At 46.2% G+C, this 17,844-nt stretch overlaps 1 protein-coding gene across 2 annotated transcripts in view; it reads left to right on the plus strand.

Annotated features, from left to right (window-relative positions):
- Nucleotides 1–827: 827 nt before the first annotated feature.
- Nucleotides 828–17,844, plus strand: part of LOC119178778 (bcl-2-related ovarian killer protein) — a 192,176-nt gene continuing 175,159 nt past the window's right edge. Inside the window, exon 1 of one of the 2 annotated variants that reach the window (XM_075887465.1) lies at nt 828–1,590. In XM_075887465.1, coding sequence (XP_075743580.1) covers nt 1,081–1,590 — 510 coding nt within the window. In that variant the 5' untranslated portion in view covers nt 828–1,080. The remainder of the gene's footprint in view (nt 1,591–17,844) is intronic. The other variant, XM_037430021.2, reaches the window with a different exon arrangement.

A 17,844-nucleotide genomic window follows, 5' to 3' on the forward strand; every position in this document is an offset into this window, starting at 1 on the left:
TTTGTTCACCTGCACTGACATGCTCAAATACAGCCTTTTCCCCTCAACTATGGAAGCCTTGAATAGGCTGCCCGGAAGTGTTCATTATCTACCACTTCGAGAACTTCGGAGAGTCTGTCTGTTCATGGGTGTTGATTTTTTCTTGTTTTTTGTTTTTTTCTCACTCCTGGAATAACCTCATTGAGGCTGCAGCATGTAAAAATAAATGAAATAAAAGAAATACGCCGTTCTTTCCGAATGAAGTTTTTATGATCAGGCTCTGTTATGTGTTCTCCGAGATTGTGTAACAAGACCATGCCAAGTTTTGTTCTGTTATTGTTTCATTTCTGAAAACATTTGCAAAAAATTGAGGCGCCAGGCGGTGTGCGTGGCAAATTTTGACTAGAAGTGGATGCCCCATTCCGGGCATTATAGCCTATATCCTCGTCTACCGATCCTGCAAGAATTCGGGACAAATGAAGTTCTATTCAATTCAATCAAGAAACATTAACTGCACGACTTGTCTGGACTTTGCGCGAGAAGCGTCCAGTGACGATGGCTTACGCTTCAAAGCACCGCACAAGCGTACCCCACTGTACCGAGAACACACAGTTTTCAAATCAAGAGCCCGGGCGAGCACCTACGTTCCCAGACAAAGCACTTTCATCGGTTTCCCTGCTCCGTCGCTCTCACGGCAAGCTTCAGGGAAAGCCGCTGCTGTTGCGAAGAGAAAGAGATGAAAACAAGCGCGGCCGCAACAACAGCAGCAACGGGCGTCGGCGGCCTCCCGTCCGATACCGGATCCCAGGAGCGGTCGTTCGCCAACAGCAGCGCCGTCGGCTGCCAGGCGCATCACGACGACGACGGCGGCGAGTGCGCGAAACGCCGACGACCGAGCTCCCCGCGGCCACCGACAGTAGCGAGCGAAGCGGCACGATCAGTCGGCGCGCGGCAATCGACAAGTGCGGTCGCGCTCAGAGCCTCGCGCCGGAGCGGCGGCGTGCGTGTTTGTGTGTGCGGTGAGGTGTGTCTACGAAAGGAAGGGTGTGCGTGCGTTTCTAGAGTGAATCCAGTGTATTGCAGCTGTGTGGCAAAACACGCATGGCTGGCTTGTTGCAGCCTCCTACTGCCTCCAACGGCAACGCCGGCGGAGCCGGTGGCCTATCCGCTCCCAGCAGCCCGTCCCTGGGAAACCGACTCACCGTGCCAGGGTCCCAGGGACCGCGCGACCGCAAGTACAGCCTGCCCCTTCAACTTCAGCGGCGACCGTCGCTGTCCGGCTACGCGGCTGCGGTCGAGTCGGCTCGCGAGGATGCCCGCCGTCGCAAGTTCAGCCAGGTCGGCCAGGTGGTTTCTCACCGGTTGTCCACCACCATCGGCTGGAAGGTGTACACGGTGACCACCCAGGAGGTGGCCGACCAGGCCAAGAGCCTGTGCGGCCGCTACCTACGCGCCAAGCTCAAGCAGTGCGGTGCCGTGCACAAGAAGTTGGGTCTTCAGCGGCTGCGCAGCGTGAGCAACATTAGCGTCGGTTACCCGACGTCGGACGTGGCCCAGAGGCTGCGGCTCGTGTGCTCCGAGTTGGAGAGCTCGCACCCAGACCTTTACCAGGTGAGCGGAGTTCACCGGACTTCGAGGAACGCACCCTTTTTCTCTGGCGCGTTTGTCTGTCATGCACATATCTTGTGAGCTGTTGTGAAAAAGAGGCATGCGCGAAATCTACACACGGGAAACCATTGCTTCCTCCTATACCAACGGATAATCCCTTTGGTGCGGTTCGTCTTCGCTGCCAAGGAGTACAGGAAGATATCTTTATTGGAGGAAAGTGGCTCTTATTTTGACAGTCAGCGGCGAATTGTGTCTCGCGGAATACTTGGCGGTATAGTTGCTAGGGTATCTTGACCTTACACAATTTCGTTGAACAAGTTGAACATTGCGGAAAATCTGGAGCGCAAAATTTAAGAACTGTGTGCAAGCGCGACAAAAAATTAACAGCTTAAATTTATTACTATTTATTTTGTCGGTGAAACTTCCTTTGAAAAAATATACCCAACTCACACGAAGGCTTCTCTTGATGCATTCGCCACATTTATTACTCGAGCAATGCAAGGCTACCATAGTAACGATTGTCAGAGCGTGAAATCCGAAGGAAGACAAAGGGCCAAGAAGAAGAAGTAGCAAGTCAGCATAACGTGCGGGTAATAGGCGAATATAACACGCTATTATTGTCACACGGATACTCATCTATACTCATGCTCACTCCAACAAATTACAGCCTGTACGCACTCGTACTTTACAATATCGCTCGCGTTCAGCTAGCGGTTGAACTGCTTACGCTTACTGGCAGCAAGCGAGCTCACTGGCAATCGAGCACGCGAGTGTGAACGGACGTAACTCACAGTTATCTCAAGTCATCATTTTCAGTTATGCAGTGTATATAGGTAAGTTCAACAACTTGTAATAGCGCTTGTATTCAAGTAAGTGACCCAAACTCCTGGCTTTACCGCCACTTCCTTGCGTTCATGCATTCCTTCCTGACGAACGCTACTTTTCACTTCTGCGAAATGATGCTGCGAGTAGTGGGGTAAGCGTAACTGTGAAAGCATGTAGAACGTGTAATGCCACTTGTTAAGTGTAAGACGTTTGATCGTAGTTTACTCGCTCCACATCGCATTTTGCGCGTAAGTTTCATCTCCCATATCCAAATGACCAACGCTGTACGGCTTCCGTATTACGATCCACTCAGAAGAGAGCCGATACAGTAATTGTCTACTAAACACACCAGGAGGCGCATCCAGAATTTTTTCGCAGCGGGACCAAGGGTCCGACCCTGCCTTTATGGACGTGTGTGTCTTTGTATGAGCGTGCATAGAAAAGACAAAAATTTGGAGAGGAGGGCCTGGAAACGCCCCATGCCATAATATGGCTACTGCACTGATTAAAACACTCACGAATAACTTGCTCCGTCAAATGAACGCACAATTCTCGCTGATTCTCTCTGACTCACAACTGCATGATCCACGTGATGACACCTACACATTCGACTGCGAATTCTCAAATACACGCTTGCCATTCCCATGGCTTCGAACTGTTTTTGAAATGACATGCCGTAAAACGTGAGAAAATTCTATAGCTTGCCCCGCAAAACAATCCAAATTATTTTCTTAATTCTTTGAAATTCCGCTGCGGCTTGAATGAAAATTAATTTTTTTCCTCTGTTAGATCGCAAGTGTTTCACAATTTTCTTAGAGCACTCTCACTCACCTTGCATACCGAATAAAAGAATTAGATTAGTCTTTGTGTTATCGTAGTCGTTATGGTGCACTCGCTTAGAGACCCGGAGAAGTGAGACGCGCGGATTCATTCGCACGCTTGAATACACCATATCTGCGAACCACAAAAACGTTTCGGGCAGCAAATGGCGTTCAATTTGTGTACTTCTGTCAACTGGAGGAGCATGTATGGAGATACAGATTTAGAGAGAGCGAGAGAGTCCTCTTGCGACGACAAAATAGTGAGACAGGCGCAGTCGAGTTAAGGTGTCGTCTGTGCGCTGGACAACACTGCTTTCTGTTTGCCGTGTACATTAGCTGGATTGCTCGCTCTTCCCGGCACAGTTTATTCGCGGCGAAACAACTCACGCAGGAAACGTGTTTTAAATCCTACGCAGCCTGTCATCGGGCATCCAAGCGGCATTGTCGCGTCACGAGGTTCATAAATGCAGCTGCGACCTGCCCTCGGCGAGTCACCTGCGCTGTCGAGAAAAGCGCGGGAGTCGTATAATTGGACCACGCTGTTGTTTCCATTGTTTTTTTTTTGTTGCTTGTTTATGTATATCCAGTAGAAATAATATAAACATTGCTGCTTCTTCTCGTTTTAGCACAGTATTTATTACTTTTTCTTTGCAGTTTTAAATACTCGCAAGGTGACTGGCGGTACACTTATTGTTTTTTAGTTTTTTTTCTTTTACGGTGAAAGCTGTTATGAGTTCACAACTCGGGTCACGAGCAGTCGTCCGCAGATGTCCGTAAATACATAGCGTGAAATTAAAAAAAAAGAAAAACCTGGCACCAACGACACTGTTGGGCTCGAAACCCGGGTCTACTCGTTGCCAGCCCAGCATTCTACCACTGAGCTACACCGGTGCTTGTGACTTGTTCGCCAACCTAGCACCAAACACACAGGGGGCTTGAACCCAGGTCCACTGGATGTCAGCTCAGTAATCTACCACTGAGGTACGCTGGTGCTCGTGACTTGTTGGCAAACTTGCCTTAGGCAGACTTGTAGCCGGGAAAGCAATCGTGTCAATACGACTTACGAAGCGTTTTAAAACAGCGAAAGAACAACCAGTCGTCGCACAATGCGATTAGCGTAACGAGTGGGCCGTCCGATGCTACAACCCATTGCAAAAGCACGTTTTCGATCACCTATTTACTTTCGCGGGTACCCACTTCAGGCATAATTTCTAATCGTCGTCAGCCACTGCATGGACGATTGGCACAAAATTCCTAGCAAGTGTTAAGCGAATACCACGCTTTTCAGAAGGACGACGAGAAATAGCATAGCGAATTCCGGCCTACTACCCAAAAGTTCATTATTAATGCCCTTGTGGGTACCAAGCAAGTGTACTTGCAGTAGTTACCCAATGAGTGTTTAGAAAAGGCTCTGAAAGGCCACTCTTCCACCTTTCGCTGTGACTGTGCTGCGCCTACCGCGCAGGCCTGGCGTTTTTTACGTCAGGCGCTAATGCGCACTCGATAGACATACTCTTTTATTGCCACCAGAAAATTAAGTGACTGGCTCCCGGAGTTTCAGTATGTCTGGCCGCATTGACGCTCTAGAAATACGTGAACTTCAAAAATACACATACAAGTTTTCTTCATGTATGGCGTCTAGGGAAGACTTTAGAAATAAAAAAAATACGTGAACTTCCTTCCTTCCTCCACTGCCGCCGCCTCCTCGTCCTCCATAAACTGTCCTCTTGGATACATAGACATACGATTCCGAAATAATTTAACAACGCGGTAAGCGTTACCTGCTGGCAGACAGACAACGAGCTTCAATGGATCCTGGTGTGTTATATACAGACAGGACCACCTAATGTGAGGCCATTGTAACCGCTTGCAGCACCCATGTAGAGGTCAGTACGCCATGACACTCCACCCTTTCCTCTGCCCTCTGGTTAGCCTGGGCTTGCTTTCAGGATACCGTGCTTCTTATGGCCTCCTCCCATTCGGCTTTAGTTTTTCTTTTGACTGGTATTAGTTCAGCTTATTTGCTTGCAAAAGCTGCTGGGGCAATGATAACAGCAGTAGTATCAGTACTACTACTACTACTACTACTACTACTACTACTACTACTACTACTACTACTACTACTACTACTAATAATAATAATAATAATAATAATGATAATAATATTATTATTAATAGTATTACATTTACAGAGATTATGGAAAACAGACACAGTATCAAGTCAAGTCTGTGGTGGTGCACTGAGGGTTACGAAACAATAACACTGCTATTCACCAGCTTGGAGAGTGCAAACCCCCAAAGAAGTTCATACATATTTTTTTAGAAACTAAGGTTCTAGTTTCACGAACAATTTATGAATTTAGCCTCTACCCCACCCGAAGAACGAGTATGTTCTGTGCGTCGTGTATTAAATTTTGGGAGAACTTTTTCCACTATAGTTATCGCTGATACTACTGCTATGGTAACGCGATGGGAAGATGACTCATGAAAATGCCATAGGTTTGTTAGTACGAGAAAGTTTCAGATAATCTCGGCGGTGAGCATATCACCAGTGATCACTATTGGGTGTATTGTGAATTCCGTTTCTCGTTCATAAACAAACAAAGAGAGAGAGAGAGAGCTAGCTAAGCGAGGAAAGGCAAGGAGGTTAGCCAGCCGCACGCATAGTTGGCTACCCTGCACGGGGGAAGAGATGAAGGGGAGAAAAGAGGAATAGAAGGCAAAACAGAGATAGAGAAACACGCGCTGAGAAGCACATGAACAGTGGAGCGAATTCATGTGGCGGCAGAGACCTGTAATCTGTTCAACGCCTTCCCTGCCTTCCACGCCATCGACGCACGTGTATGTCGTCCAGGAATCTTGTCTACTGAAAATGCTGTCAAGTCCAGTCGGTTGAGAAACATTTTCGGCAGAAATCATTTGGTGTAACCACGGAGCGCATTAAGTAGTATATTTCGTCCCCAAATATCAACTGTTTGCACAAGGTTTCTTAGGTGCCATGGGCTGGTTGGTTCATGAGCAATGTGGCTTGCATATTCTTCGACCCGCTGCTGCCGCAAAGTTTGCCTGTATGCTCCAGTCTTTCTCTACCCACTTCTCTTCGTATACGCTGAGTAGCATGTGAGCAATTTCGATATAAATTTTCGAGACTAGAAATGAAACTATGACATGCGTGGCTGTGTCGCGGGAGTGCAATGCCTGGCGTCATAGCCTTGGCAGTGCATTTGCAAGCCAGAGAAGATTATTGTGGTGCCCAGAGAACCGCCTGAGAACTTTACTCAGACGGATGCCTGCAGCCCCCTCATAATCATCTCAGGCTGTGCTAAATATGTGGGACCCCCCTCCCCCCTTAAAAAAAAGCACTGCTAAAGCTGTGACGTCACCCTTTGTACACCCGTGCGACAGCCCAACGTGACGGTATCTTTCACTATCCCGTTAAAATGCCCATACGCCAGATTGATTCTCTGCCTTTCACAAAAAGTTTACTCTCTTTATGCCTCTTCATTTTCCAATAACGAGCTGTTTTAGCAAAAAATTATGGCTCGAAATAGGTTTCGGCGCAATTTATTCCCCAGAATACCGAACTAGGTTTTGCCGAAATGGAGCACACAGCGCGAAGGGAATCGTCGTCCTCAGCACGAGCAATAGGCGCTGGTCGTTGAAATTGAAGGCGTGGGCCTTTCCTTTTCCTCGAGTATGAACTTTGTGCGAGCACGTTTTCCTTGCCCTTAGGCGACTGAAGAACGAGTATATTGATATCTACCTTTTTTTTCTTTGTCCTCTTTCCGGTATACGCCGAACACAAGCGATACTTATGTCACGGTTGTGGCGGCATGCAGCCAGGTGTGCGTTGGAAAGGCGTCAACTTGTAAAACCTCGTGGCCTTCGAGTCGTAAGAAAAAAAAAAAGCAGTCTGCATACGGCAAACGCTTTTTTATGGCTCGTAGACGTGCAACTCGAACGCCATCCCTGAGTGCGAGACATTCGCTTAACGTGGAAAAGGAAATAGTTATAAAGTGGTAGCTTCGCGATCCTGATATGTCCGACGAATAATTTAGAAAACGTTCACGTAGCGAAAGCTTCTGTGGCTCTCTGATACATGGGCTTCGTCAGGGCTTTGTCTTGGCGAAGGAAAACCTTTGTTGCATCTCGGCGAGATTATGAAAGGGTATCGCTGGTGTGCCTTGAGGTGAAGGGGTGGACGGGGGTGCGCGAAGTCTTCGTTTTTAACCTCCTTGCAGACTGCCACGGCGTGACGTATTTGCAGTGTACAGTAAATGTGCACGGATTCAGGAAAAGTGATTAAAGTAAAGTATAAGGGGAATAGTTCAAATGCCTGGAGTTTTATTCGCAGAGTTTTCAACTTCTAACGACTCTTCGCCGTTGCTCAGCTCGCTTGGATATTATTAAGCTAAGAATGAGTTTTGTTTTTCTTGCAAATTCGAAGTCACCCCGTGCTCGAAGGAACTCTTTGTGTACGGAACTTCAGAACCAGTTAATAGAAATGTATTCTCGAAACGCGTCATGAAATCGTCTTCTTTTCCAAAGATCCGCTTTCTGCACTGCTTTTTTCTTAGTATTTGTACAAAATAAGTCTGGGACAAATTTGTTCACCTTTAAAGTTTTATTTTGAGTGTATACGTTTATTGATTATGAGTGACGGGTGTTAAAGCTAGTGGATAAAGCAAACACCGAACCTGCAAGATCAGTAGGGTTGAGAGCTGGGCTAGTTGGTGAGACATCATTTAACCATATGGTGTAGTAGCGCAAATTAGACGGGGACGAAGAGGACAAGAAGTAGCGAGTGTCGTGTTTTCTTGTCCTCTTCGTCGCCGTCGAATTTGCGCTACTACACCATATGGTTAAATGATGAACCTGCAAGAATTCACGCGGCAATAAAACGCCAGTTTTAAGGGGCGGGGGGCGAAGTTATAATATAGAAGATAAACGCCGCCAAGCAGACCCCATAAATATCAATGACATCGTTGTGGGCTGGCGCGAGAGCTTTAGGACAGGCTACCTTACTTTCATCATGAAGACGTTACTGGTGCCCAATAGACCTTTATAACCAATACTCGTAATGGTGTAGGCTGTTGCTCACGATGTTGACGATGTAACTTCTGGCCGAATTTACATAATATATTTACTCGCGTACTAACAGCACTGCTTATGCAGCCTGTTGTAGGATATAGTGTCGACTTAGTGGCGGATATGGACTTGTTGACTGATTACGTTAACTAGACGTTGGTTAACTTTCGCTGCTTTTTTGGCAATGTCGGGTAACGCTGGCTGTCCAATGCTATAATGGCAACGCTTTTTACACGTATTCAGAGGTTTGTGCACGTTCTAAGGCTAATTGAACATCTATACTGATAAGACCTGCTGTTCTGAAATTGAAGGAGGGAAATTCAGCACTTTACCTCAACACGTTATATTTCAGTGGTTGCCAAGCCACTGTGGAGTTATCGGTAATGAACGGGCTGATCTAGCAGCCCGTTCAGCCCTTACATAAGACAGCGACCAGTCAATACATCTCTCTAGGACGGACGCTGCTAGGAGGCTCCACATGCTTGCTCGCCAATGCTCCATGTCACTTTGGGATGAGCCTCTCTTTACGCATGCAATAAATACGATCCCTTGATCCTACGTTAAGCTTACGGCTTCCAACAAGACTTCGACGAGGCGACGCTACTGCTCTGTGCAGGCTATGGTTAGGAGTCGCGTTTACCCGTGCGTACGCGTTCCGCATAGGGATGACCGACACCACCGGCTGTCCACACTGCGGAGATGAAGAGACAATTCGACACGTCCTGCGTGACTGCCTGGAATATAACCTAGAAAGACAATACTTTTCTATTACACTAAACAAGTTAGATAACCAGCCGATGTCAGAAAAAAAATATATTGCGCCAATGTCATGACTCATCATCACAGAAGAAGATCGTGCAAGCGCTACTGGGCTTCTTGCGAACTACTGGCCTGTCAGAACGCCTCTGAGTTTACTGATGTTGTGTGTGCGTGTGTGTCTGTGTTTTGCTCTCCTTTAATTTTTAACTCTCTCTCTCTTCCAACCCGCCCTTTACCAACCCTAGTGTAGAGTAGCATACCAGATACTAGCATCTGGTTGACCTCCCTGCCTTCCTTTTTTCTCGTTTCTCTCTTTCTTATTTAAGTCAAGGCTCCCCAGTAAGCCTTGAAGAGACTCGATGATCGGCCCTTTACTGAACGTCCCTGGTAGCCTGGTCTCACAGCACATTATCCATGAAACGCACACGAGCCCTCCTGGTGTACTTAGAGACAACAGGACTAAGCAAGCGCCCGCGCTACGCTGTTCTGTGTGTATGCTGACGAATGTGCCTCTCTTACCTAATCTCCCTTACTCCCTAATTCCCCCTATCCATGTGTAGGGCAGCAAACCAGACTTGGTCAAGTTAACCCCTCTACCTTTCCTGTATTCCTGCTTTCTTGCTTTATCCAAGCGTCCACTTAAAGCAGGCTCACATATCCCTCTCCCCCCTCTTATTTCGGAAATTGTGTCAGTGACACATGCATAACTTTGTATTCGACCGAAATGCGCTGTCTCAACACTACGCAGTCTCTAACATGTCGCAGCACGTCGTGTGTCGGCTGCTGTTCACGCATGCACCGGAATGTCTTCTTTTTTTTTTTCCCTGCACGTTTCTAGAAGACTGTCATTAAGCGGTTCGTTGTCAGGTGCTTCACTTTCTTCTCCCCCCCCCTTTTTTTTTCACGAAATGTATTTTTCGCCTCAGTGAAATATACCTAAGCAATGGAAAGCAAAAGAAACTGCAGGGGCCAAAGGTTATGAAAAGGACTAAGAGTCAAGCTGCGGGTGACAAGAAAGAAAACAGGAAAGCGCACACACGTGCAAAAAGGACGCGTGCCTTCTCGCCTCAAGTATTCGGCTGTTGCAACCTCGAACGCTTTCTCGCTCGAGGACCTACGTGAACATACCGTTAGTGCGAAAGGCATCCATGCGTATTAGTGTATCCCACGTGCTCGGCATAATAATAGCGTCTAGCTCCTGGCCAGAAGTTCAGCGCGAATTCAAGGCGAAGGCCAATTGGAGAAGACAGGAAAAGTCTCCCTATCTGCCGTTCGCTTCACGCGGTTTCTCTCACCTTCGCTTTCCGTCTTCGTTTTCTTCACCGCTGTGGCGTGGCACACTCTGCGAAGTTCAACTGGCTTCTGCTTATACTTTGTACTGACAACGGCAGAAGGATGTTTCCCCGTTGATTATGAGTCTGTTTACGTCGGCCACGCTGCCAATATACGCATGACGTTCAGTATATATTTAAAATTCAACATCACAGAGCGTTTGGTAAACCATGGCGCTACTGACTACAGCCACAATTACTAATTTATACTTACAGGCTATCGAGAATGTGCATATTAACAACTTATGTTCAAGTATATGAGTTATTGGACGCATTATGTGCAAGAATACGTGCACTTGCTTTGGAAACACGATGAGTCGTTGGAAGGATAGGAATTCACACGAGAGGTGTAGAAGGGGGGGGGGGCTGCAGTCCCCCTTGTCACCTAAGAGAAGCCGGGGTGAAGTCTGCCCCATACATTGAGTCAATAGGGTCGGTAGACTCTGCGCACTCCCCTCCCCCTTCTCTCCAAAGTCAGAAATTTAGTGTGCGAAAATACGCACACATATGTGCCGATTTTCGCTATAGCATCGGTTCCGAAGTTTTGAAACAGCTCGTAATGTACGGGTTAGTTTTATTATTCGTCAGGCTGTACGCATATAAGCCTGCATCTATTAAGATTTTGCGCAGGGTCTATGAACACGAAAACGCATCCTTACTTTGAGTGCTCACCATCGCAGGAAGCTTAATGTGGGCAACTTTGTTCTCAGAAGAAGAATATCTGACACTGTAAAGCATCGTTGCGAAAAGAATACTATAACTTCACAATCCAACTTCTTCTCGTTTAAGAGCGTCCAGAGCCACTTCAGAAACTTAAAATCGATGAGTCGTGAACCAGTGACGACTGGGTGCAGAACTAAGTAAAGCGAAGTCGGTGTCAGTGCAAGGACAAAAAGGAATAGTGAGGCAAAGTTGAAAAAGAAAAGAAAAAAAAAATCGCGTGAATTTTGTAGACAGTTTCAACAAGCTTGTTCACAGCTCAACGTCTGCACCAACCTAGAACTGCTTCGAGTATGATCTGTGACTTTCTATCTTAGTTCCAGCACTCCTCACAGCTCAGCGTAAAGGTACTGACCGTCTGTGTTTTTCTTTATTGTTGCCTTTGTTGTTTTTTTTTCCCAGGATGAGTGAGAGCAACTGGAAATAACCGTTAGGCAACAATGGACTGCCACGTGTGTAGGACGTAGCTTTCGACCTGAGACAAACGGTGGGCGGCTAGCTGATCAATAAATCGATCTTCGAACACCCGTTCGGATGATCGAGCGACGAGGGAAACGCACCGTTCGTCCGTATACCGTCCGGAACGCGACGTGGACGCCAGAAATCGGGTGGAAAGAGAAAAACGCAACCGGGTTCTATACGAAGCGCACATTTCAACGGCAGAGCCGCAGATGGCGGGTGTATGCTTCGACCTGTAATGGATCGAAATGGCTCGGCGTTTCCGTAATGTGTATATTCTCTGCACGATTTCTCTACCCAAGCCTTTCTCCTTTGTATGGTCTGCAGCATCACATTCTTTTTTCACTTTGTTCGTTTACGAAAGACACTGGGACGTCTCGTGCAATCCACGCATATACTTGCGCCTTAGCTGTTAGTGGGTGAAATACTGAAATTGTTGTTTTATTGTTGAAAAAAAAAGAGGAAATAGCACAAATAACGTCTTTTCGACTGCAGATTGGGCTAGTTGGACTTATTTTTGTTTTTGTACACGAGTCACAGGAGTGCGTACGCTTTGCGTTTACAAGACAGGTTAAACTTTCCGCCATCTGCTTACAATCCCTGGCTGGGTACCCAGTGCTATACGAAGAAATACTTACTCTTCAAAAGGAAGGCAGAGCATTTCATGTCTGAGTTAGGCGAGATCGCTGACTATGTACGGGAAGCGGTGGCACTGGGATTCACCAGCTTAATGCTGTAATGGGATGAGCCCTTTTTTTTTTCAGTCAGTGCCCATGCCACGCTGATGGGATTTAAACTTTCGGGGGATTTCGGGAGTACTCTACGTCTTAAGAATTTGGTGTGGCGCGTACATAGCCCAAAGCGACTGAAAGTTGATATTCTATGTAAGCAACCTTTTTTTTTCTTTTTGTACTTGTTCCTGTGTTGTGCATTGTCACTTTTTAAAATGTCCCATCGTACCATTTATACATAATACGGTTCTGAGGTGGCAGCTGGCTCCACGCGTTTGTCAGGTAATTGGTGATCTTGCATACTGAGGGAACGTCTGTGGTATGAAAATTCGAAACACAGATGCGGATTAAATTATAATGCGATTTTCACACCAGCGGCTCAATTCGCAAAGGTTTCAATATGCAAGTGCTTTTTCTCATTGGCCAGCCAGCTTCGCCAATGATAATATGTGCAGAAATAGGGCTGACTCAAATTTTTTTCTCACAAAATCTTCCAGTGTAAGCGGATTTTTTAAAAATGAAAACGGGTTGTAGATTTTGAAGGAGAATGTTTACAGCATTCATCTCTGTTTAGCGACTTGAGCAGTGCACTAGCTTCGTTTCTCTATTTTCTTTTAGGTGCTGAACTGGTTAGGTGCACGGTATGTCATAGGTTGTCGTCGTCTCATGTAGCTTGGCACAACGATGGTAGAACCAGGTATGGAATGACCATCTGTAGCATGCTGGACGCGTTCTAGCACGAAGAAGCTTTCCTCGCCATTTTTTTCAAGCGCCTTGATGGTGACATCAAGTGCAGGTCACTGTAGGCGCCCGAGCTGTTGTATGCTGTTATGTGCCGTCGTCACTCGACATGACGCTAGTAAAACCAAACATCAAAATAGAAAAGAAGACGAAGTAGGCGAGGAATAGAAATAGAAAGAAAGAAAGAAGGAAGGAAAGAGAAAAAATTGGAAGCACACTAATACAAGAAAAAGAAAAGAAGCAAAACTGGGAAACAGGACGAAACAAAGGAGGCCGCCCGGCTCCACAATTCCTTGCTGTTTGGTATGTCTAGTGCGGAGATGCCTTGGTAATCCTTTTCATTCAAGCCCGTTGGCACTGATCGACTTGGCGTGGCCTTCAATATCTGTCAGCGATTGCGTAACCGCACTCGTCGCAAACGTCTTTGGGCGGCTAACTATAACAATCGCCGCGACTGCGCTCCGCGGCTCGCGTGCTAGCCTATATAACCACGCCGTTTGATCTTGTTCGGGCGGTAGGAACAATGCTAGGCAGCGTTGTTTTGAAAAGCAGCCCCGTTAAGTTGAAAGCCCGATTGAAAGAGGAATCGGATGCACTTAAGGCAAAGTGTGTCCATTTACTTCTTCGTCTGTTGTTATCTGCGACGAGTAACTATCTCCGGTCTTACGGAAGTGTTGTGCTGCTTTCTAGTCGCGGATTGTTTGCGTCAGTTAGGCGTGACCGAAGTAAAGTGGATTGAGACCTTGGTCGTTGCTTCCTTGCTGTACAAGAATAATAATAAGTGACACCAGAGTGCGTATTGAAAATAGCTCCTCCATGCTAAAAAAATACGTCTCAGTAGACAAATAAAAAAAAACGGTGGCACAAATTAGTGATGTCGTCATATTTTAGAATATGCTGCTGTTATCTCGTTGTTTCTTGCGATTCCCAGTTGATTTGACGGGTTTATGTAGGGCTACATTCAGTTTGTAGGGGTACCTCATTGAAGTTTATGCTGTGCCAGTTAGATGCCTCAAGAACACACTGTGGTAGCACGAAAGTTTGTCGTAATTCAGCTCTCTTTTGTCACACACAGACGAGAAAATTCACTTGTACCGTCACGACAGAGAATACCTGTGTAGCACAACGAAATGCCTGTCGCTGCATGCAGAAATTTGTGGCACCAGCTGAAACACCTTGCAGCACAAAGCAATTTGTGGTGGGCAAGTTATGCTGTCGTTTTCAACAGTGGTTGCCATACCCCGAGACGGTCCGTTATCTTTATGCATGGGGAGTTTGAGAGCAAAGCGTTTAGTCAAGACCGACCAAACTTAACCTGGTGGAACGAAGTTTGCGTCGAATCTTTGCGTCTCAAGATACCGTGTGATGGGTCTGAATACAAACCAAGTTTCACATTTCCGTGACGAGCTGTTGCGCAAGAACAGGCAATGCCGCCGACTGCGGCCATGGCTCGAGAACGCGAACCGATTGTCATTTGAGGAACGCTCGAGCGAAAGAAAAACACACGCAAACACACAACTAAAAACTGCGTGTTACAGGATTGCTTTTGTTTGGGTTAGCCGGTGCATTCTTGCACACTTATAGTATTATTTATTATCTTCTTTTGTTTTTCTGTATATTCTTCTATTTTTTCCTTGTTCTCTTCTTTTTATTAGACACGATGGCGGCTAGATCAACGCTTGTCCTGTGACGGCCCAGCTGAAACGGCGTGCGAGCGTAAAGCAACGCGCCTTTCTAGTATACTAGAAAGGCGCGTTGCGTTACAGCATTTACGTTGTAATGCTCTGTTGCGTTACAACAGAGGATTACAGCCGTATACGGCTGTAATCCTCTGTCCTCTCTCTCGTGTGTCGACTGTTTGCGCGGCATTTTAAACCTTGAAGTTCAACCAAAACCCACCCAGTTTTGTACGCTGTTGCATATATAATAGATGCATAAAAAAACGTGAAGAAAATAAAATACCCAGGTGGCCCAGTTGTGCATATTTGTCTATACTTCGCCCCTCCTGCGTGCTTGTCTTTTTTCGTTTGAGTTTTTTTTTCTGCACAGCCCTGCCATATTTGTTACAGAAAAAAGGCGCGAAATATTTTTCTGGGAACTGCTTTTCGTCCTGTGGTTGGTTCGTAGACAATGCGCGTTTTTATATTAGTATCTGTATTTATTAGTATATGGGTGTGAAGAAGTTAGTCAGGTGCAAACAGCTTCTTTGTGGATGACTTAGGAATTTTCTACATTATAATTTGTCGATGCTCGCCATGTGCTATGACTCATGCACCGGAGACACATAGGAATGAGTCCAAACGCGCCACAGCGATATCCAGCTATAATTTGGTGTAGGAGTAATGTAGACTATTTTTGCACAATACAAAAAATGTAACAAAGAACACAGTCGCACCCGGGAGCTCGTTAACTTCACGTGGCAAAGATTACTTAAACGAGTAATTTAACTGTACAGGCGACTAATTATATAAAATCGCACTATTTCTTGTTCCAAGACTTTCTTAAATATTACCGTGAACATCGCAAATACGAGTTTAGCCGCTGAGCTATAGCAGGAAATTTTCTCGTGAAATTAAATCGGATGGTGAAGGAATATGATCAGGTGTGTAGCACTGCTCCCCCCCTCCAACCAAACATAAGCACACACACACACACACACGCAAACATGCGCTATTCATCTCGTTACATTTCTTGGAGAGAGAGAGAGAGACCGAGAGAGAGAGAGAGAGAGAGGAAAGGCCGGGAGGTTGACCAGATATTGGCATCTGGTTTGCTACCAGATGGCAATATCTGGTTAACCTCTCGGCCTTTCTTGGAATTCACTGTTTCGCCTATTGAGGATCCAACGTAAGAGGAACGCACACATAATTTTAGCACGTGCGCTTTGGAAACGAATTCCTCGAAAGTGGGCTAACTCTGAATTTTGTTCAAGAGAGGAGCACCTTTAGAAATCACAAGTCTGGTGACTTATCGAGGCGTTTCCTGTTTCGAAGAAATTCATGGTGACAAAGCGTACATGTGGTGGTAATTTGCTTAGCAGAGAATACCGTACTTTGCCTACGATATGTCTAGTGACTAGACATGCCGCTAGCGAATCGCAGTACGCTCTGTTAAGTGATTTATTTGAAAAACCTTTTTAATATTTCTTGTTAACTTGGCAGTTCCGTATTTGGTTCTCTCGCTAAAATAAAGCCCATCACTTGTATGTAACCAAGCCGAACAAGCAACCCTGCTATTTACCGTGAGTAACTTTTTAAAAATTTCTGTACCCTACGGCAAAAAAAGACAGAGAGAATAAACAAAAAGCACGCTAGTATAGGGAATCATTCCGTACATGTGAAGTTGCCCAGCGTAGAACGCACTAAGCGTTCAGGCAAAACTAAGAAATAAACAAGACGGGGAAGTCTCTGTGGGTCGCACAACAGATGTAAACAACGGCACGCTGCGGAGAAGGAAAATTCGCGAGGTTGCGGGCTAATGACCCTGTGTACCCAAAGAGCTTCGCCTTAGTATGAAAACGCGCTCATTGGAGGGGGGGGGGGGGGTCAGCCCAACGGTGATCATTCTACAGAGTTAGTTCAGGCGTTGCACCGAATAGTGGGATTGTTAGGAGGAAGAGACGAGCGAAACAAGCAGAAAATTCGCTCAAATCTGTCTTTTTAATGGAAGTATGATGTTGTATATGTACAGATGTACCGGTGCCTAAGTGCAAGTTTAGTAGCTGAATATATGGATTGCGTATGTGCAGCAACACTATTCAACGACAAGGACAAAAACAAAGAAGGGAAACAAAAACCCAACCGTTGCGCTGAGATTGAATGAAAGCAATGTTGTTGTCCTTGCAGCTAATGGCTGACGATAACCGACATTAGCAATCAGTAGCCGAGCGAAGAGTCATCATCCAGCCACCAGCCAACATTAGCAGAACCCCCATCATACTTTAGCGACCATGCCAATGAGACGCGACACAGGCGCATACACACGCTGACAGGCTTTGTAAAGTGAACGAGACCAGTGCGCAAATGATTTTGAAGCTGAAAATTGGAAGCTCGGGAAGAGGCGAAAGCTGGAAGCAATGGAAACTCTATCGTTGAGCATGGTGTATCGCGGAAGCCGACGGTTCGACGAGGCGTCTTGTCATCTTCAAGGCAGCAAATTTGAGGGAGACAAGACCAGCCGCCTTTATGGGTATACTTCTTCGAACGGCAATCCCAGCGAGACCATGAGTTCGAAGAGTTTTCAGTGCTTTGGTGAACGTGTGGTAGCGAAGCAGTGTGACAAGTAAAACGGTAAAATAGTGTTACTGTCAGTTCACTTTGTGCTCTATAAAAAATTGGTTTGGATCTGGACGAGAACTGGCGCATTCAGCATGGTATGGGCGATGGCTGTATTCGCCCCCTTACCATGCACTGAAGAGGGAGGAACAAGACAAGGCTGATCCAATTATAAGGATGTCATATAAGACAGAATTGAGGTTACCGTGCAACCCTTCTAATGAGAAGCTTCTATGCTTGGGCCTCCACAACACCTTTGATTAGCTAGCTGAGGCGCAACTCATAGCGCGGAGGACTCGATTGGCGCAAGCTCCAGCAGGCAGAGCTCTTCTTCACAGAGTCAGCCTTGAAAGGTGTTTACGCACAGACCTAAAGACCAAGGCACTAACTTTCCATATCAGAGATTTGAATGGGTTATCATCAACATCACAAAACATAAATGCGACATTACACGCAGGGCGGAGAAATACTCGAGTGGCATATATCGACAAAACAACAAGGTTCTTGA

This window comes from Rhipicephalus microplus, chromosome 1 (genome assembly GCF_043290135.1).
Source record: "Rhipicephalus microplus isolate Deutch F79 chromosome 1, USDA_Rmic, whole genome shotgun sequence".
Lineage (NCBI taxonomy): Eukaryota > Metazoa > Arthropoda > Arachnida > Ixodida > Ixodidae > Rhipicephalus > Rhipicephalus microplus.